Consider the following 17,661-nt stretch of genomic DNA (forward strand, 5'->3'; position numbering starts at 1 on the left):
TCATGATCTCACGGTTCGTGAGTTCGAGCCCTGCGTCAGCTCTGTTCTGACAGCTCTGAGTCTGGAGCCTGCTTCGGATTCTGTGTCTCCCTCTGTCTCTGTCTCAAAAATAAACATTAAAAAATTTTTTTTAAAAATGAAATAAACACTTCAATTGTGTTATGAAAATGTTTCCTTTTTAACACAGAAGAGCATTTAAACATGATCTCCAGTGTATTTTAAACGTGCTAGATAGGAGCATTTCAGCTTACACAAAGTGTTTGAGCTGGTCAGAAGAAGTCAAATATCCGGGAAAGATTCTTTTTGAGTGAAATATTTTAAAGCCATTTTAATACATACTGAGGGATATTAAATCACACGAAGAATCTGAATGAATCATCCTAGTGCACGGCATAACTTTCATCTCGGGGACATACTAAGCAGACGAACTAATAGTATGTTCCATATTGACTCGCTTGGTTATAAATTCAAAAGTGTCACGTGCTACAGTATTTATAATTATTAAATATATTGAGATGAATTTAAATAAAATGGAATAGCAAATGTTGTCTCTCTGAAACTTTGTTTTCTAGAATCACGCTTTTTCAGAGTCATCAAAATCTGACGTCTGGTTAGAGGAAAGGAAAAAGGGCAGGGGGAGGGGCACGTTTTCATATCATCAAGTTTTGCTCATCATGTAAGATAGTAATGGACTGAACTTACCAGCTTATAATACAGCTTTTGTTTTATTTTAAACATATTTGGCATGATATAAAAATATTGATCACAGTGAGCTTTACCAATTGTTATTGCTATAAAAATGAATGCAGAAACAATCTTTTTAGTGGAAATAAATTATATAGTCATTATTATTTTTTTTTTTTTTTAAATCACAAGAGAAAAACCTCAGCTGTTTGGTCCTTGGTAGAAAACCAGTCATTGAAAAGAGGTCTTTTGCAGGTGAGCTCCAGTCCATTTCTGTAAAGTTGTCCACACAGTCCAGCGAACCCTGACTTGTCTTGGTCCACAGGGTCCCACAAAGGTCTCTCTGTTCATGGACAGTTCGAGCGTGGCAACACGGTCTTCCAAGATCGCCAGGTGACAAGTTGGAAAAGGGCGCAGCCTTAGTTCACGTGTGGTCTTTTCCAGTACGAAGGGACACAGCGACACACTTCCTCACTAAATGTAAGTCCTTGTTCACAAGGCTTCAGTCGATTCGTACACGGTCTTCTGTAACAACTAGGAAAACAGAGAGGAAAGCGTTTGTGTTGACGACCAACGCAACGGATTCACGATGCTACAAACGCAGTTGTTTTTCTGCATTTAAAACGAGAACAAAGTTACTCATGTGATCATAGACCTGTTCTTAGGTTTCTGTCTTTCTGAAGGTGGAGGCTGAGAATTAGAAAACCGAGGAGGACCGCAAAAGCCTAAAACCAGTGTTGCTGCTCGAACAGACGTGAGGGGGAGGTGATGTGAGCACTGGTTCTTTTGAAGTGTCCTCTGCTTTGTGGATGAAAGGAGCAGAAAAGAGAGACCGGGAAAGGGAGTGTTGAAGTTCTGCAGATAGAGTGTGAGCCCAGAGGCGTGGCGGAGTCCCCAGGAGTCTGGGTGCTTGTGTGGAACTCAGACTTGGAAGGGATGACCGTGGGCCCCAGTGGGGAGCCCCGCCCTCCCTTTGTTTCTCTCCACCTGGCAGGCAGCTGGCTGTGCCACGGGGTCCCTGTCCCTCTCCGCCTGGGCTCCAGGGGAGAAGAAGGTGGTCGGGGGGAGGGGGAGAGGGACGGTGCTTCCCTGGGCCCCCCTCTCTTCCCACCCTGGACTTCCAGTGGGGAAAGGACAGATGCTCCAAAGGCCCTATTGCTCCAGTGAACAGGAGCTGCCTCTGAAGAAGCTTAGGGGGTGTGAGACATGTCCAGTGCAGGAACGGGATGGGCGTCCAGGGCATAAGGCAGCGTGGCCTGGCAGGGAGATCAAAAGCACGCTACAGAGACCCTGCACATGTGAGTTGGAAGTGTCATTTCTTGTGCTCCGGAAAACATATCTAGTTCAAGTGTTACTTTTTTTTTCTCCTCTAAGTGCAAATGCATTATTGTTGGACTACTGGTATTCCTTTACTAAAAAGATGCAATTCTCAATGATCAATGGAAGCTGATGATTAAGGCAGTGGACAAAAAAATATATACTCTGCCCCTCTCCGACACTTTTGGAATACATATTAAGAAATGAGTGTCCACATTTTCAAAATATTATATGTTTTTGCTTCGATGTATACATATACACCTGGAAGTATATCCTTAGAAAAATGAACACAGCGTTTCAGTAAACAGAAAGTCTTCATGAAACAACATATACTATTAGGAGAATTACAAAGATGGAAATCTTTTCTCTTAGGTTAATATAAGAATTCTGTAGACAAGTATGGTGGCTGGTTTAGTCTTATGGAAAGATAAGATCAGGCTTTCCAAGTATAGTAGGGTCTCTTAGAAGGGTTCACTGTGCAAAATGATTAATAATCTGTAGTAAGACTTAGTATATACAATATTCTGCCTTTTTGAAGTATCCTTCTGGGAGGCAGATACCCAGATAAAATTGGGATACAGTTGTTGCTCAAGATATTCTAAAAAGGAAACACAAGATCCCTATAAGATACTCTGACACAGTAATGGAAGAACACAATGTCATCCATGAGATACCTAGACTCACTGAAGTTCCCTTATGCAGCAGCTAAAATGTTAGTGTGGACAGATCATCGGCGACATAAATTAGAACAGGAACACAAGCCTCACGAGCATCAAAAAGATGGAAATTTTACTTATTGGGAAAAGTAGTAAACATTAATGTAGGTAGGAAATTGTAGATACATGAAATTGAATTTTTTAAACATGTTTGTTTATTTTGAGAGAGTGAGAGAGAGAGGAATGAATGAATCCCTAGCAGGCTCAGAGAGAGAGAGAGAGAGAGAGAGAGAGAGAGAGAATGAATCCCTAGTCCCTAGCAGGCTCCATGCTGTCAGCACAGAGCCTGACATGGGACTCGATCTCAAGAACCATGAGATCACAACTGGAGCTGAGATCAAGAGTCGGACGCCTAACCGACGTAGCCACCCAAGAGTCTCCCCCAGCCCCCCAATTTAAGTTTTAAGTCATGTGAGTGCTTGGCTGTTGCAAGGGCATTATTGCCATCTCTAAAGAGTGTGCCGGAAGAAGAGGAGCCAGTGTTGGTGATGACGAACCGACGGTCTGAGAGCTTAAAGGGCAGCGAGGAGAGCGAAACGTTATGTCAGCCAGGACAAAGAGGGGAGCTTCGAGAAAAAGTACACAAAGGACAGGTTACACGAACACCGACATGTCCACTGAATTTGGCAGTGGAGTCTACGGATACCTTCCATAGAACTTTCTCGTGGAATGCCAGGGCGTAACCTCGATTACAGCTGGTTAAATATGTGACAGATGCGAGAGGTGAACACAATTGCCAAGTGCCTAGGTCTTGGTGCAAGTTCGAAGAGGACCGAGCTTCACTGCTAACATACGCTCGGCATCCCAGTAAGATGCTAATGAGATGTAAGTCTGGGAATGCTCGTAAGCTGAGGGGAAAGAAAAGTAGTCGACGACGTCAAAAATACGGGAGAGAGAAGGCCTGTCTGGTGGAGCAAGGTTGAAGAAAATGCCGGAGACACCGATCTGGCTAAAATGCAGACCACCTCGCCCTCAGGTTAAAGAGGAAGCAGCTCAACCCTGGAAGGGTCTGAGTCCAACGGTCTCATTTTCTTTTTCTTGGTGGAAAAGGGGGCAGAATCCACATTCCAGGAATGAGTCTTGAATAATCTTGAGCGATATATTGATTTATTTCTCTAACTCCACTATTCAGCTTAACTGTCATTCTTTCTCGATACAACTCTACAATTAGTGGCACTATCCTGTCCTTTGAATATTTTGCATAGACGTTTCTGCACTGAGGACAGGTGTCCTGCATTATGATGACATCATAATTTTTGGTGGGGGCAGTTGAGTGTTGTTCGGATGTTCCAGAAATGCTCGTCAAGGGACTGTCCCGCGCCTCTGTCTCCCTACCAATATCACAGCCTCAGCCTCTGGGACAAGGATTAGTGCGTGTTCGGAGCTTGGATCTGGTTTGGGTTCCCAGGGCTCCTGTCTTGTTTTTCTCAGGAGTAAACACGGTCTCAGCGGAAGTTTAACCTTGGTTAGAAAATAACAGAATTCGCCTCCCAGAACTTAACTGGTCTCATTCTAAAAAGCAACTGCTCTTTTGGTTGAGAAAAACTATTCTCAGTAAGACAAGTGAATACGATTTATGAAGATTTCTTACCTGCATGTTTGATGTTGAAATTTCTTTCCTTTTAAGAAGCATTTCTGTGAATTTTCTGTACACTCACAGGCACATTTTCCAGGGTTTAGGGGCTGACTTCTTGGACAGGTTCTTTTACATACGCACTGGCACGTGTTTTCATCAAATTCTCTGTTGGCCCCACATGAGTTGGGTAAAAGTTTGTTTTTACAGACACACTGGCATGAGTTTCTGTCTAGTTCTTTGTGGGGTCCACAGCTGGAAGGCCGGAGCCCCCCTCTGCAGACACACTGACACGTCTCTTCATCAAGCTCCTTGTTGGGTCCACAGATATCATGGGATCCATCTGTAGAGTCTAGACAAATACAGTCAGACATCTTTACTATACCTTACTTAGCACCGGGTGTGGTGGGAAACAATTAAAAGCATTTAAAAGTGTCTTCGTGTGTTTCATTGAAGGGTTGTGCACAAACATGGGTATGTTCCTTTACAAGGAAATTCAAAATAATCCCACTGTCAAGTAGAAAATGGCCCGTTTTGTAGTCACTTATTTCAGAGCAAGATGATCTGAATACCATACATGTGCTTTTAATATTAACATATCTGTTGACGAAAATAGAGACCCTTGGCAGTTAGTCTTTAAAACATCATTCTGCTTACCTTCCCCAGAATTAGAAGGAAAAATAAAATCTTGCTGAGCCAGGCACCTGCACAGGTGATCATTCCAGATGTAGTTTGTGGGGCAAGTCTTGTTTGCAGCCTGGCACCTTGGGGAGAGAGGCACACGAATTAATAGTCTAACTGGTACGCAGAAGGGATCGTCTCTATTCTTACCGACGTATCACAAAGCCAATGAATGCTTGTGAAGAAGCTTTACCATGACAGAAGGATGTATGAAGTGAAATGTGAATATTCCCTCTCAGACTACCCTCCTCACTCCCATGTGTGGCCAAATTCTAAGCCCAGCAGGGACCACTCTCGGTGGTGTGGTCTTGTATCACTTCCAGACTTTTATCGGGTTAAGGCAAGTACATTTACTTGTATAATCACGTAGTGGTTTAGCTTGTGTACAAATGGAATAAGCCTCTTCTATCACTCTGGAATTTCTTTCTTCCACTAAACAATATATTGTGGATATCTTCATAGGTTACATCATCATGTACTGTTACATCCACTGTTTAGTGGTGACGCAGTAGTCCATCAAATGGATGTACTATGAATCTCCGATTGGTAGCTAATGAAATTGCTTCCTACTTTTGGCTTTTTCAAATAATTCGATAGGAAACATCTTCATACATTTACCTTTACTGACCTTTCCTTTTTTATTTTTTAACGTCTATTCAGTTTTGAGAGAAAGAGACAGAGTGTGAGTGGGGGAGGGGCAGAGAGAGAGGAAGACACAGAATCCCAAGCAGTCTCCAGGCTCTGAGCTGTCAGCGCAGAGCCCGACGCAGGACTTGAACTCACGGACTGTGAGATCATGACCTGAGCTGAAGTCAGATGCTCAACCAACTGAGCCACCCAGGTGCCCCTTTCCTGATGTTTCTGAAACACAGATACCTATAACTATAAAGTGTCCGTTAATACAAATTTCCACTCTACACTCCACCAGAAAGGCATCGAAGTCTTGTTAACGCTGCTGTTCTAGGTTTTCCTCCCTCTCTCCTTCCTTTTCTTCTATCCTCATTATTTCGGTAAAAGTTATGAACATACGGGCTTCAGTCAAGTACACCAAGCGCTCTTTTGCTGCAGCTGTCCCACTGTTGGCTAACTGGGCCACCTTCATGTTGACGCCTGTATGAAATGAGCCCTCTAGTTTGAAGCTTCTCTGGCATGAACAGATATCACAAGCTCATCCTCCCCATTTTCCCCCTACCCCCAGAATCCGCCATTCTTTCAAGGGGCCCTAATGCTGCTTGTTGGAAAATGGCATTTGGGATTAGGTCCGTTCAGTGACATCAGGTTACACTGACCTTTGTGGGGCACAGCACTAGAAAATGCGTGTATATCCCATAGAATGTCTCTGTAGGTAATGTTTACCCAATAGAAGGATTCTTGGCTCCTAATATCCTAACTTAGAGTGTATATAAATTTCTTACTACCTAATTGTTCAGCTGAGGTTGGTGCAGGGGAAATAATTATACAATTATATCTTCCACACTCAGTATCGTGAACGACAGGTGATAGGAGAGTGTTGGGTTACATTCCAAACTGTTAGAACATAACATCATCTTCACAGGGCCACTGAGTGTAAGCAAACAGGACATGTGCTTTGGATGGTGCTAAGAAAAGTTTCAGAGGCCTACTGTGTGATGAGGTAATGACACATCTTTCGTTAAAAGACAGCCTGATGTCTTGAACAGCACCACAGAAAGGAATTTTTGAACAGTGTAAGCACATCTATATTTTGCAACCACTTTTTTCTGGACAACCACTTCTGAGAATTTATGGGAACTCTCCCAGCCAGCAGTCTCTACAGGAGCCCCAAGACCCACAAAATCTCTACTGGTTCCATTCGGTATGATTGTTTCCCTAAAACACCTTCCCCACAGCACTGCGAATGGCAATGACTGTCTTATCCTTACCCCTCCTTCCTTGTGCCTTTCTTCAAGGGTCATGTCTCCAGCTTGATGAAAAACCATCTGTGATGGAAAGTTTTCTTGAATTTTTTGATTTGTAACAAGTCTTTGAACGCTGTGTGCTATCTGCTTTCCCGTCTCATAAGCTAATTAATTTCTCATTCAGCATGCAAATAATCCAAGTAACCACATATAAAGCAACTGTGTGTTAACAACTATGATAACTGCTGGATGATCAAGGGAATAGCGTTTGAGCATTTTAGATCCTATCAAGATAGGATGTTCCTTTTCCTACAGATAGTTATTTTGTAGGGGATTAGTTATGTTTGGGGTTTCCCTATAATACTTTATAATTCTTCCCATTTAAAACAGTAAAAGATATGTTTGCAATGCATATTTTTGGAAATAGGTTATTGATTTTAAGTAAAAGATACGTGTACATATTTTTAGGAAAAAAACAAACAGTCACAGAGCTATGTCCAAATACAATGTAACATTACTGGGGTTTTAAATGTACCCCTTTGACTTCATACTAATGACTTCCATTAAAATCTTTGTTACTAACAATCTTTATATTTTCTAAAGTATATATAAGAATATATTTGCCTTATATGCTACATGCCTTTTTATTTATAATTTTATTTTTTGAAACATTTATGTGATTTCAGTTAAAATTATGAGCAAATCTATATTCAGAGGATTCATTCTGACCCACGTCCTAAGCATGCTGATACTTTTTGTAGCTTTTTGTTTTCAGTGTTTCTTTCTGTAAATAAAGGAAAAGTACGAACGCACGTATATCTTTTCCTCCAATCTGTTACACAGAAGACAGCCTCTCTTACATGCTGTTCCAAACCTTGCTTTTCTTGTGAACAATATCCCCTGGGGAGCATTGTACTTTTCCGATAATTTTATGCATTCCCAAGAACAAGTCTCTACTTACCACATAGTTTTGTCATTAGAATTTTCTTGGTCAATCACAAACCATTGTTCCACATAACATTTAGACAGTATCACTTTTCTAAAACAGTATCATTTTTTCCTTTATCTCCTTTCCAAAGTGTTAGTACCCTTCCGTCACATAAGATGCAGCTACGTTTGGTTACAGATTACTCTTCTGTAAGTGAAGAGAAGTCCATTTTGGCTGTATTGCCCTACTCTTGACATAGACGTGAGTTAAGTAACACACTCCCATGTTGGTATCAGGAGGGCACAGCACTGTGGTGGTTGCAGTAGAAGGGAATTTTCATTTTGCCAATACGGGATTTATACTGCCATTACCGAAACCCAGCATTCTCCCAGCTGTTAGCTGTAATCCACCAGTGGATCACAAATCAATTATAAGGGATGGGAAATGCATTCTTAATGTAAAAGAATGACATATAATAAAATACTACTAGAACGCACCCATAAAGATGGTTTCTGCAATTATATGCCACTTATGTATATGCATATATATTTGTAATATATGTAATATGCATATATAAACATGTATATATAAATATGCATGTATACACCCTCACACATACAACCTTCCCCCCTCTGCCACATGTGTATATGTGAATATGGTAGCAATGTCAAATGCGTTCTTTTTTTACTTATAGTAGTTGATAAACACATGACTAAGCTATTTATTTTTTATGGAAAGAAGTATCCAGAGATCTAGAGATCCCCATCACTAGCCAGGTGAGACTGGTCAGTAATGGGTTCTTTAACTGCAGGAGCGTGTGCTAACGTATCCGTGCTGAACTTTCAGTAGGTATACAAGATTGTGCACCCTAAATAGATATGAAAATAAAACATTTCCTGTTTCCCATGAAGTGAGGAAAAAAGTAGAGTTTTATAATATTTCACATTCTTAAAAATATAAGTTCAAAAATATGGACCATGTATAGAAACCAATGTAGGAATGTATTTCTGAAAATGTCATAACAAGGTATCTACTGTCTAGTTTTACAGAATGGTTTCATATAATCTGGCCACACTAGGCATTTTGACTTTGCACATTCATGTTGAGTAAAAATATAGTCTTCAGAATAACAATTTCAATTATGTTACACCTGAAGTGTTTTTGCTAAAGTAAACTTGATATTACTAATTATGCTTTGCTAAAGGTGAGCTAAATATTTTAAGTCCTAATATTCTTAAAACTTAAATTTCTAGAAAAATGACTTTAGAAGCTTTGCCAAAAATAAGTAACTCCTACTTTTCAATGTTAACCTATTTTAATGTTGAGATTTGAAATCCTGCTAGATACCATTTAATTAAAGAAAGATGTATCTGCATAGATTACATTTTCATAATTATTAAATGAGGATCCCTACTCTAAAAGTGAATGGCAAGTTGTTAGCATTTAAAGCTTCTCATGTGAGAAAAAAGGAGACACAATTTCCAAAGTATTATTTTAGAATGAAAGAAAATGTTTTTACTGTGGATAGAGGGGTGAGCACAATTTACTTATCTTCTCCATATCTTAATCTCCAAAGCATTTTTATTCTATTGAGATATTTCTTCAAGTTCTGCACATTGATGTGTGTAAACACATTAAAACGTTTAAATAAATTAGTTATTTTGTACATTGTATTTATAAGATGATTCCAGGGCACATTTTGTCTCCAAAGCCAATGCTTATGCCATTACTTGTAAATCTCGGTGGAAAATCACATGTAAATAAATGAACTTGCCTACTTTTCCTTTCCCCCCGTACACATAACCGTAGCCCCGTTTATATTTATGCAGGTAAAAGATGCTTTTCTTAAGAATTCTGTCATTACTTCACTCCACCGGTTTGGTAGCTACTGCTAGTTAAGAGCAGAGAACAAAAGTGTAAGGGGATGTGTGTTACAGAACAATGGATTTAATGATCAAAATCGTTCTTATGTTGCCGTTGATCTCTCTCTCTTGAGATTTTCAAGGACGGATATGTCCTGTGCGTACTGGATGAGTTACTGATACTGGATGAGTTACTGGCTCTTGTGCCTGGGCCACTGCAGCAGACTGTTTTCTGCACACTGTTGTTTGGGTTCTTTCAACTTCTCTACTCTTTGCCCCTTGAGTTTTTATATACTTGGAAATCTCCTGACCCCCCAAATCCGTATTTAAGGAATGCAGACACATTACCACCTTTTGTTTGGCATTAGTGAGAACTGAGCTGAATGTATTTCGTAATATATCTCTAAGTGAGAAACAATGAACGGCGTCTTGATTTGTATTAAACTACTACTGATCTACTTGACCAAATATCTCTTAAAATATTTCATAGATCATTCAAGATGAGTGTTAACATTAACTGAATACACATTCAACTTGTGGCACTCAATGGCTTTTTGAAATAGCACATTGTCTCTGTGACATGAACTGTGCTATTAATCAAGTACTCTCATTGGCATCTATTTTCGTAAGGTGTCTTCACAACAATGCAACTGATTAAAATTCTGATGAAAGTGTGGTACCTGTAATACAGTCGTGTTCCTTAAGTAGCAATCCTGCCTTAAATCTATTCAATGTGAAGTGTGATCCAGTAATATTCATTTGAAAGCATGTGCTGTGGGCTCTCCTACATTTCTTCTGAGCATCTTGATATCATCCAGTGAGCTAGCCAATAATATGCTCTGTACTCCATTAAGAAAACACAGAGGGGGCACTCTGACCATGTTAATACTTTGGATAAATACCCAAATACAGGTTTGGTTCCCTAAATGCCAACTGTTGCTGTCATCTGAACTTCACCCGCTAGGATTAGCAATCACTCAGACCTGTAATTATATTTTGAAAGCATATCCACCCAGACCCTCCCAAGATTGCTGTCAGAGTAGCGGCTGCACGGGCAACTCTTTTCTTTCACTCTCAGAGCCACACAGCCCTGGGGAAAAGACTGCAACAGTTTGATTTCCAAAGACTGAATTGTGTTGGTCTTGAGTTCTTTATGCATGGCCCTTGATTACACTTGACTATCTGATGCAAGGTATTAATAATAGGGGAATCTAGGGAATAAGGGTATGGAGTAGATGGGAATTCTTTATACCCTTTTCTCAGTTTTTCTATAAGCCTAAAACTTCTAAAAACAAAAAAAAAAAAGGCTGTGCTTTCACTTGTTATCGTTCAGAAGACAGAAACCAGACAGTCCAAAGGTGGGTGCACAGGTCAGCACAGTTAGCTTCCTGTTAGAAAAAATATGCTCCAAGGCCTGGAGACTCTTACCTGAGTTCCACGGCTAAATGGATTCATGTTAATCAGTGCTCATTCGAAGGGCTTAGACAATATTTAGATAATAACGAGCTTTGTAAAAAGAAAAAAAAGATGAGCAGACCTATGAATTAAGGTTTCAGAAATAACTGCATATGATCAGGAGAGTTTTCAACCTATCAAGAGGGGATTTTCAGGGCAGGACACAGATGCATGTTTTAAAATAGTGGAAAAGTAGTTTCTGGCCACGTGGAGCAAGACTTCATGTCCCAGTTTCACTGGCAGATGTATTGTCTCTGCATTTCTGCTCTGATGCAGTTTACTAACTGCATCATGCTACTCTATTTTTGGTAAAGCAAGAATGGAATGCATGATCTTGAAATGAAAAGGAAAGAAATAATTAAAAGGAGAAAATCAAAGCCTAATGGATATTCAAGCTTCTAAGCATTCAGACTGAGGATCTGTTATAGATTAATGAAGACACTGAGCCCTCAAGTTCTACATCAAAGGTTGCCAGGGCGATAAATTTGCTCTGTTCCTTGGAGAAGAGAGTCGTTCTCACACGAATGAAATTTTCCTTAATAAGCCCGGGTAACTCTAACTTCTTAGAGGCAAATATGTTTTATTTTGTGTCTTAGTAAACAATGTTGACAACTTCGTAAAAGAAATGAAAACCAGTAAACAAATAAAAATGAATGAGCCTTCAAGCTAGAGTTTTCAATTTTCTCTTTTTTCACCCCTTCTTTTCCTCCGTTACCACATCATGGCTCTCCCCCAAAGACTGGCAGAACCTCTTTATCAGGTTGAAATCATACATATTTCTATTTTGTATTCATTAAAAAAATCCAAGGTACCCTGGCTATGCTGAGCATGCTCTTGTCACTCCCCTACCAAACAAAACACTCCGCATGCTCCCCAATACCTCCACAGGAAGGGTGAAACTCTCTAGGCTGGTATCCAAAGCTTCCTAAGCACAGCCTTAGCACTGCCTTCTTAATCGAATCTCCGACAGCCTTCTTCCATTAACACCCAATCCTCGTCGATTCAATTCTCATGGATTTATTGTCCCCAGAATGTGCTATTTCCTTTAGGAACCCTTTAGGAACATTGTCAGTGATAACCAATTAACCAATGAATTTACCACTGGGTAGAATTCATTTCATGGCACTTATGTTTCAAATGTGACATCTCTCTCCTTTGATTTTACTCTCTTCCTAGTATGTAGTATATTGCTTCCCTATAGTCTGTATCGTAGAATAAACATGAATATTCATTCACTCATTCATTAATTCATTCATTCATCCATACAATGGAATACTACACAGGTATTTAATGAATAAAGGGGGACTAGAGACCTCAAAATGATTACATCTCTAAAACATCATGTTCAGAGAAAAAAGTACTGTCACCATTTTAACATATTTTAAGCAAAGCCGTACTATACATTCTTTTGTCTTATAAAAATGGAAGAGCATGAATGAGGATACAATTTTCAATCAGTGGTTACCTCTGGCAAGGAAGGGTGCTGAATGGTGACCATGGCTTTGGGTTGTTGTCTTGAGTGAGTATGACAGAATTGGGGTGGAGGGATATGTCGTTTTTGCATTTTTTTTTTTTGTTCTTTCCTGTATGTTTGAAGGGTTTTTTGTTTTTAATATAAAGAAGTTAAAAATGTAGTCATGACTGCATCCCCAAAGGAATGGATTGACTCCAAATTTAGTCTGAATCTCTGGTTTGCCACTCCTGAGTTGTGTGATGTTGGGGCAAATGACCTAATCCCCCTGATTCAGTTTCTCATATGTAACTGGGAATTCCACTCCCTTGTTTCTTCTTCCTCCTTCTCAAAGTGGTTGTGCAAGATAGGGTATTAATAAGTGTCCTCTCCGTTTCATGTCCTTCAGATAAGGGAGTCCGTCACAGTAACTCATGAGCTTTTTCTAAGACTTGATCTTCTGACCACTTCTTTGTTCCTTGAATTCTCGTTTGGCTTTTGCAATATCCTTTGGATTCTGTAGTAACTAGTTTTGAATCCCTGATTTTTTCTGACTATTCTCAGTCTCTGCACAGACTATTATTTCTCCCAGTTTCTTAGATATTGATATTCTGCATACTGCCAGCTGCTGCTGCTTTTTTTACTGTCTCTATTCTCCTCGGTTGGGCTCATCTCTTCCAACGCTCTATCAGCTTCATGCTGGCAGTGGCCACCTTAGCGCCCTCCCAGCTCCAGATCCTACCGCCTTGCAAACATTTCTCTTTGATTTCTTAGAGATGCCACTCTTCCTGTGAACACGTGTTCCCTGTCTTGGTGAATACTGTCCATGCACTGCACCCTCAACTTCTGCCTCTGTTCTCCTGTACATGCCATGCCCAAGTCGTGACTTTCTCAAAATTGTCTCTCCATCTCTTTTCTTTCCATCCCCATTTCCACCGCCTTGGTTCCTACCCTTGTTGCTTCTCTATGAGATTATTTCAGAAGCTTCTTCTCCAGTTTTTCCACCTCTTGTTTTGGGGCTCAATCTACCTACTATGGTGCTATCCATGTTTTTTCTATTATTACACTGCCATCCAGATGTTCTTTCTATAATATACAATGTAAATATCACGGGTCATACATGTATCTCTTAATGGCTCCTGAGAGACTTGAAGACAAAGTCCATCCTTGGTATGGCAGATGCAGTTCTCTGTACCTCTGCAGACGCGGGCATCTTGTGTGTGATGGGAGGGATGCAGCCTGCCTTCTTCCTCTGCCTCACCAGCTCATGTCCCGTGTGCATCTTTCTGACTCACGGGATTTCTCTAGAGGAGTGAGCCTGTCTACCTTCCTCTCTCTCTAACCTACCATAATAGCAATACCAAGTAGATACACAATAAGTGTTTGATGAACGACTCAATAAAGCAGAGCACAGTGTACATTTATGTACTTATTATATTAGAAATACTTGTGTTTGTACTCTGGCACAGAGCGGTTTTAGTTAAGGAATTATACATTTTTTAAAATATCCCTCATCTAGGATGGTGTGACACACATGTAAGACTCAAATATCTCATGAATGAATAGACACTACTTCTGTCAAGTAAAAAAAAAAAAAAAAATCTCTGGCATCACTTCTTAATTACAAATGATTCCCTCCATAGAAAGAGACCCACCATGTAAGGGGCCATGGGAATCCATGGAGTTCAAGCTGAAGGAAAATATAGGAGGAAATAATTGGAAGGAAAGAAAATAATCTATGAGAGCATCAACATGAATATTGATATCTAACCACTTCTAGAGAGAATATCTTCTACCTCTGGACTTTCTGACGTATCTTGGTATTGATATTGAGACTTGAAAGTTGTTGTTTTGTTTTTGTTTTTGTTTTGTTTTTTTTAATACTATAAGATACTGGGGGAGAGCATGGGTTTAAGAGATGAAAAGACTTGAATCTGTATTTTTTTTTTCTGGCACTTTTCTTAGCTGTTCAGCTTTGTTATGTGCTGATTAACACTTCTAATACTCCGTTTTCCCATTTGTAGAATGTCTGTAAAAATAGCAGCCCAAGTTTATTGAATGCTCACCGTCAGGCATCAGGCACTGTGCCAAGACCGGGCAGGTGTCATTGAGTATAAATGTCACTGCATCCCTATGTGTTGGATGTTGTCCTCTTCCTTCTCCTTATTACTCTTATTCTATTTCCCTCTTCTACGATATCGGACTAATGAAATGTCACTAAAGAGGTTGTGAGGATTAGGTTATAAATGGGACACTGCATTTATGAATGTAACATTTGAATTTATGTTTTGTACATGAAGAAAATGAATCACAAAAAGTTGACCGAAGGTAGCGAAACTCACAGCAGAAAATGAGTTTTGTTAATTGGGAAGCTGCTTGCAGTGTGCACTATTCCCCCCTCTGCTCTGTGGTGTGGACCATCCATGCGGCCACCTAGCAGGGTTAGGATGAGCACGTGGCGGTGTGTGGCAGGTGCCTGATGCATGGTAACGTTTTGTAAAATCATAATGGTGATAATTGTACAGACAGAACACGTGTCGTCCCTCCCTGACTGTGCGCATGCTCGGATCCTCCCTCCTTGACTCCGTGCATGCTCAGATCGTCCCTCCCTGACTGCGCACACGAGTTCTGATTGTCCCTCCCTGACTGTGCACGCGCTCTGAGGTCAGAATCAGCCAAGCCCGTGCCTATCCTCCCTCACACTACCTTGGAGGGTTCTCGGCCCGTTTTAGAGTCTCAATAGTTTTTTATGGACAACTCACTTTATGAAAGATTCATTTATTTACTGAATTATACTTCTTCATAAATAACCTGGAACAAATGGTCTGCTACTCGTTTAATCTCCTAATAATGGGACTTGAGCGCCATGCACCTGAGAAAGGCAAGTCTTGTCTTTGTCCCAACAGTGGTTGGTAAGAGCGCAGGGGTTGGGCAGAGCTGGGGCCACTGCTGGGAAATTTCGAACTCTATACAAATGAGGGCTGGGAGGCCCTCCCTGCTGGGGAATCTTGAGAATCTTAAAATATTTGACTTTGTTATCATGAAGATTTTAAGGAATCTACCATTTTAAACCTACATGAATTTCAAAATTATAGTCAATAAAATAGGTCTGTTGCTCTTGGCTTTTCAAAACTCTTATTTTGTTGAGAAGTAAGGGGCATATGATAAAATGCTTGTATTTTAAGTTCATTTTTTTACACATGTAGGTACCCATGTAACTATTACCATAATCAAAATATGGAACATGTTTATCACCCCAAAGTTTCCTTTTGCTCCTTCCAGTCAATCCCCACCATCTATATCTTGAGGCAACTCCCAAAATGCTTTCTCTCAGTCTAGGTTCTATTTGTCTTCTCTAGGGCTCATGTAAATTGAATCATATAACATGTAGTTTTTAGTCTAGCTTGTCTTACTCAGTTTGATGTTCTGAGACCCATTCATGGTGGGCGTGTCAACAGTTCATTTGTATTATATTGCTCAGTAATGTTCCACTGTATGGATATACCACGGTTTGCTTATGCATTCACCTTTGATGGGTATTTGGGTTGTTTCTAGTTACTGGCTAATGAAGCTTCTGTGGACATTCATGTGCAAGTTATTGTGTGCAAATATGTTTTTAGATGACTTATGGATGATATCAGAAGTGTATTATTTAAGTTGATAAGAGTCTGCCAAAATATTTTGCCAAGCGGTTATGCCGTTTAACATTCCCATTAGTGACATATGAACATAGCGCCATATCGTCTCCACTATTAGCTTTTGTCATTTCTTTTTAATTTTGGCCATTGTGGTGGCAATTCCTGCTATTTTTAACAAATGGTTTTGTCACATGGCTTTATCTCATCATATATAAGTTGCCATGACAGTTTTTTTTTTTTTTAATTTTTTTTCAACGTTTTTATTTATTTTTGGGACAGAGAGAGACAGAGCATGAACGGGGGAGGGGCAGAGAGAGAGGGAGACACAGAATCGGAAACTGGCTCCAGGCTCCGAGCCATCAGCCCAGAGCCCGACGCGGGGCTCGAACTCACGGACCGCAAGATCGTGACCTGGCTGAAGTCGGACGCTTAACCGACTGCGCCACCCAGGCGCCCCGCCATGACAGTTTTTAATTAAATTGAAGGCCACACTTCACAATAAGTGGGAGACCGACATTAAAAAAAAGAGAGAAACAGAAAAGAAAGAAGTATCTGTGTATACCGTGGGTAGTAGCAAGGCATGCATTCACAATGGGGGCAGTATCATTGGCAAGGGAGTAAAAACTAGTTATTGGAGAGGAGGAATCTTAAATGTTGCAGTGGTTTTTGTCTCTCCAAAACCCAAGAAAAGCTTTTGAACCAGTAAATTCTATTGGGTTTTATGGGTTGTCACGTGAGCAGGACTGGCACCGAAGATATCCAGAGTCTTTGCAAGATAAGGGCTATGAGATTATAGTGAACAGAGGGCTGTCACTGAAGGACTTTCTCTGAATTGAGTGCTCAATCTCAAGGTCACAGAGCAGCAGCTGCCTGTGTGGGCATGTTGGCTGCCTTGGGACTGCTGCCAATGGTTGATCCCTGGTGTTTTGTGTGTGACGTGAGCTTAGGGAATTAAGTAAAAGTAGTTTTTATTTTATTATTTAATTCTCCAGAAGTTATTCAAGCCATTAGTGTGTCAAATGCTGAGAAGAAAAAGGTGGTGACACTAAGTAAGCATCCAGCAGTTATAGAAGTTACAAGTTGTTTTCTCACATGATGTGGAAGTTAAGTTCTCTAAAAAATGTTACATAAATTATTTAAAAAATTATCCTTCTTTTCCTGGAACGATAATTATTTGGAATGTTTTCTTTAAAAATACATTCGTATCATTATATATTTATATCAATCGGTACTTTCCATATGTAATATGATATATTACCACTATATTAGTAAATAACTTACCTTAAAGGTTTGTCAGCAAATACTGTGTAATAAAATTATGTTTGATGTTCATGGCTTTTATGTTTTTATTTTTATTTATTTATTTATTTTTCAACGTTTATTTATTTTTGGGACAGAGAGAGACAGAGCATGAACGGGGGAGGGGCAGAGAGAGAGGGAGACACAGAATCGGAAACAGGCTCCAGGCTCTGAGCCATCA

At 40.1% G+C, this 17,661-nt stretch overlaps 1 protein-coding gene across 2 annotated transcripts in view; it reads right to left on the reverse strand.

Moving 5' to 3' along the window:
* Nucleotides 1-706: 706 nt before the first annotated feature.
* VEGFC (vascular endothelial growth factor C) overlaps nt 707-17,661 on the reverse strand; it is a 111,224-nt gene continuing 94,269 nt past the window's right edge. For both annotated transcript variants that reach the window (XM_025932990.2, XM_086703135.1), the window contains exons 5-7: nt 4,948-5,054; nt 4,309-4,642; nt 707-1,218 (exon numbers count right to left, since the gene is read on the reverse strand). In XM_025932990.2, coding sequence (XP_025788775.2) covers nt 1,104-1,218; nt 4,309-4,642; nt 4,948-5,054 — 556 coding nt within the window. In that variant the 3' untranslated portion in view covers nt 707-1,103. The remainder of the gene's footprint in view (nt 1,219-4,308; nt 4,643-4,947; nt 5,055-17,661) is intronic.

The sequence above is a fragment of the Puma concolor genome, chromosome B1 (assembly GCF_028749965.1).
Source record: "Puma concolor isolate L17-30 chromosome B1, mPumCon1.1.hap2, whole genome shotgun sequence".
In the NCBI taxonomy this organism is placed as follows: Eukaryota; Metazoa; Chordata; class Mammalia; order Carnivora; family Felidae; genus Puma; species Puma concolor.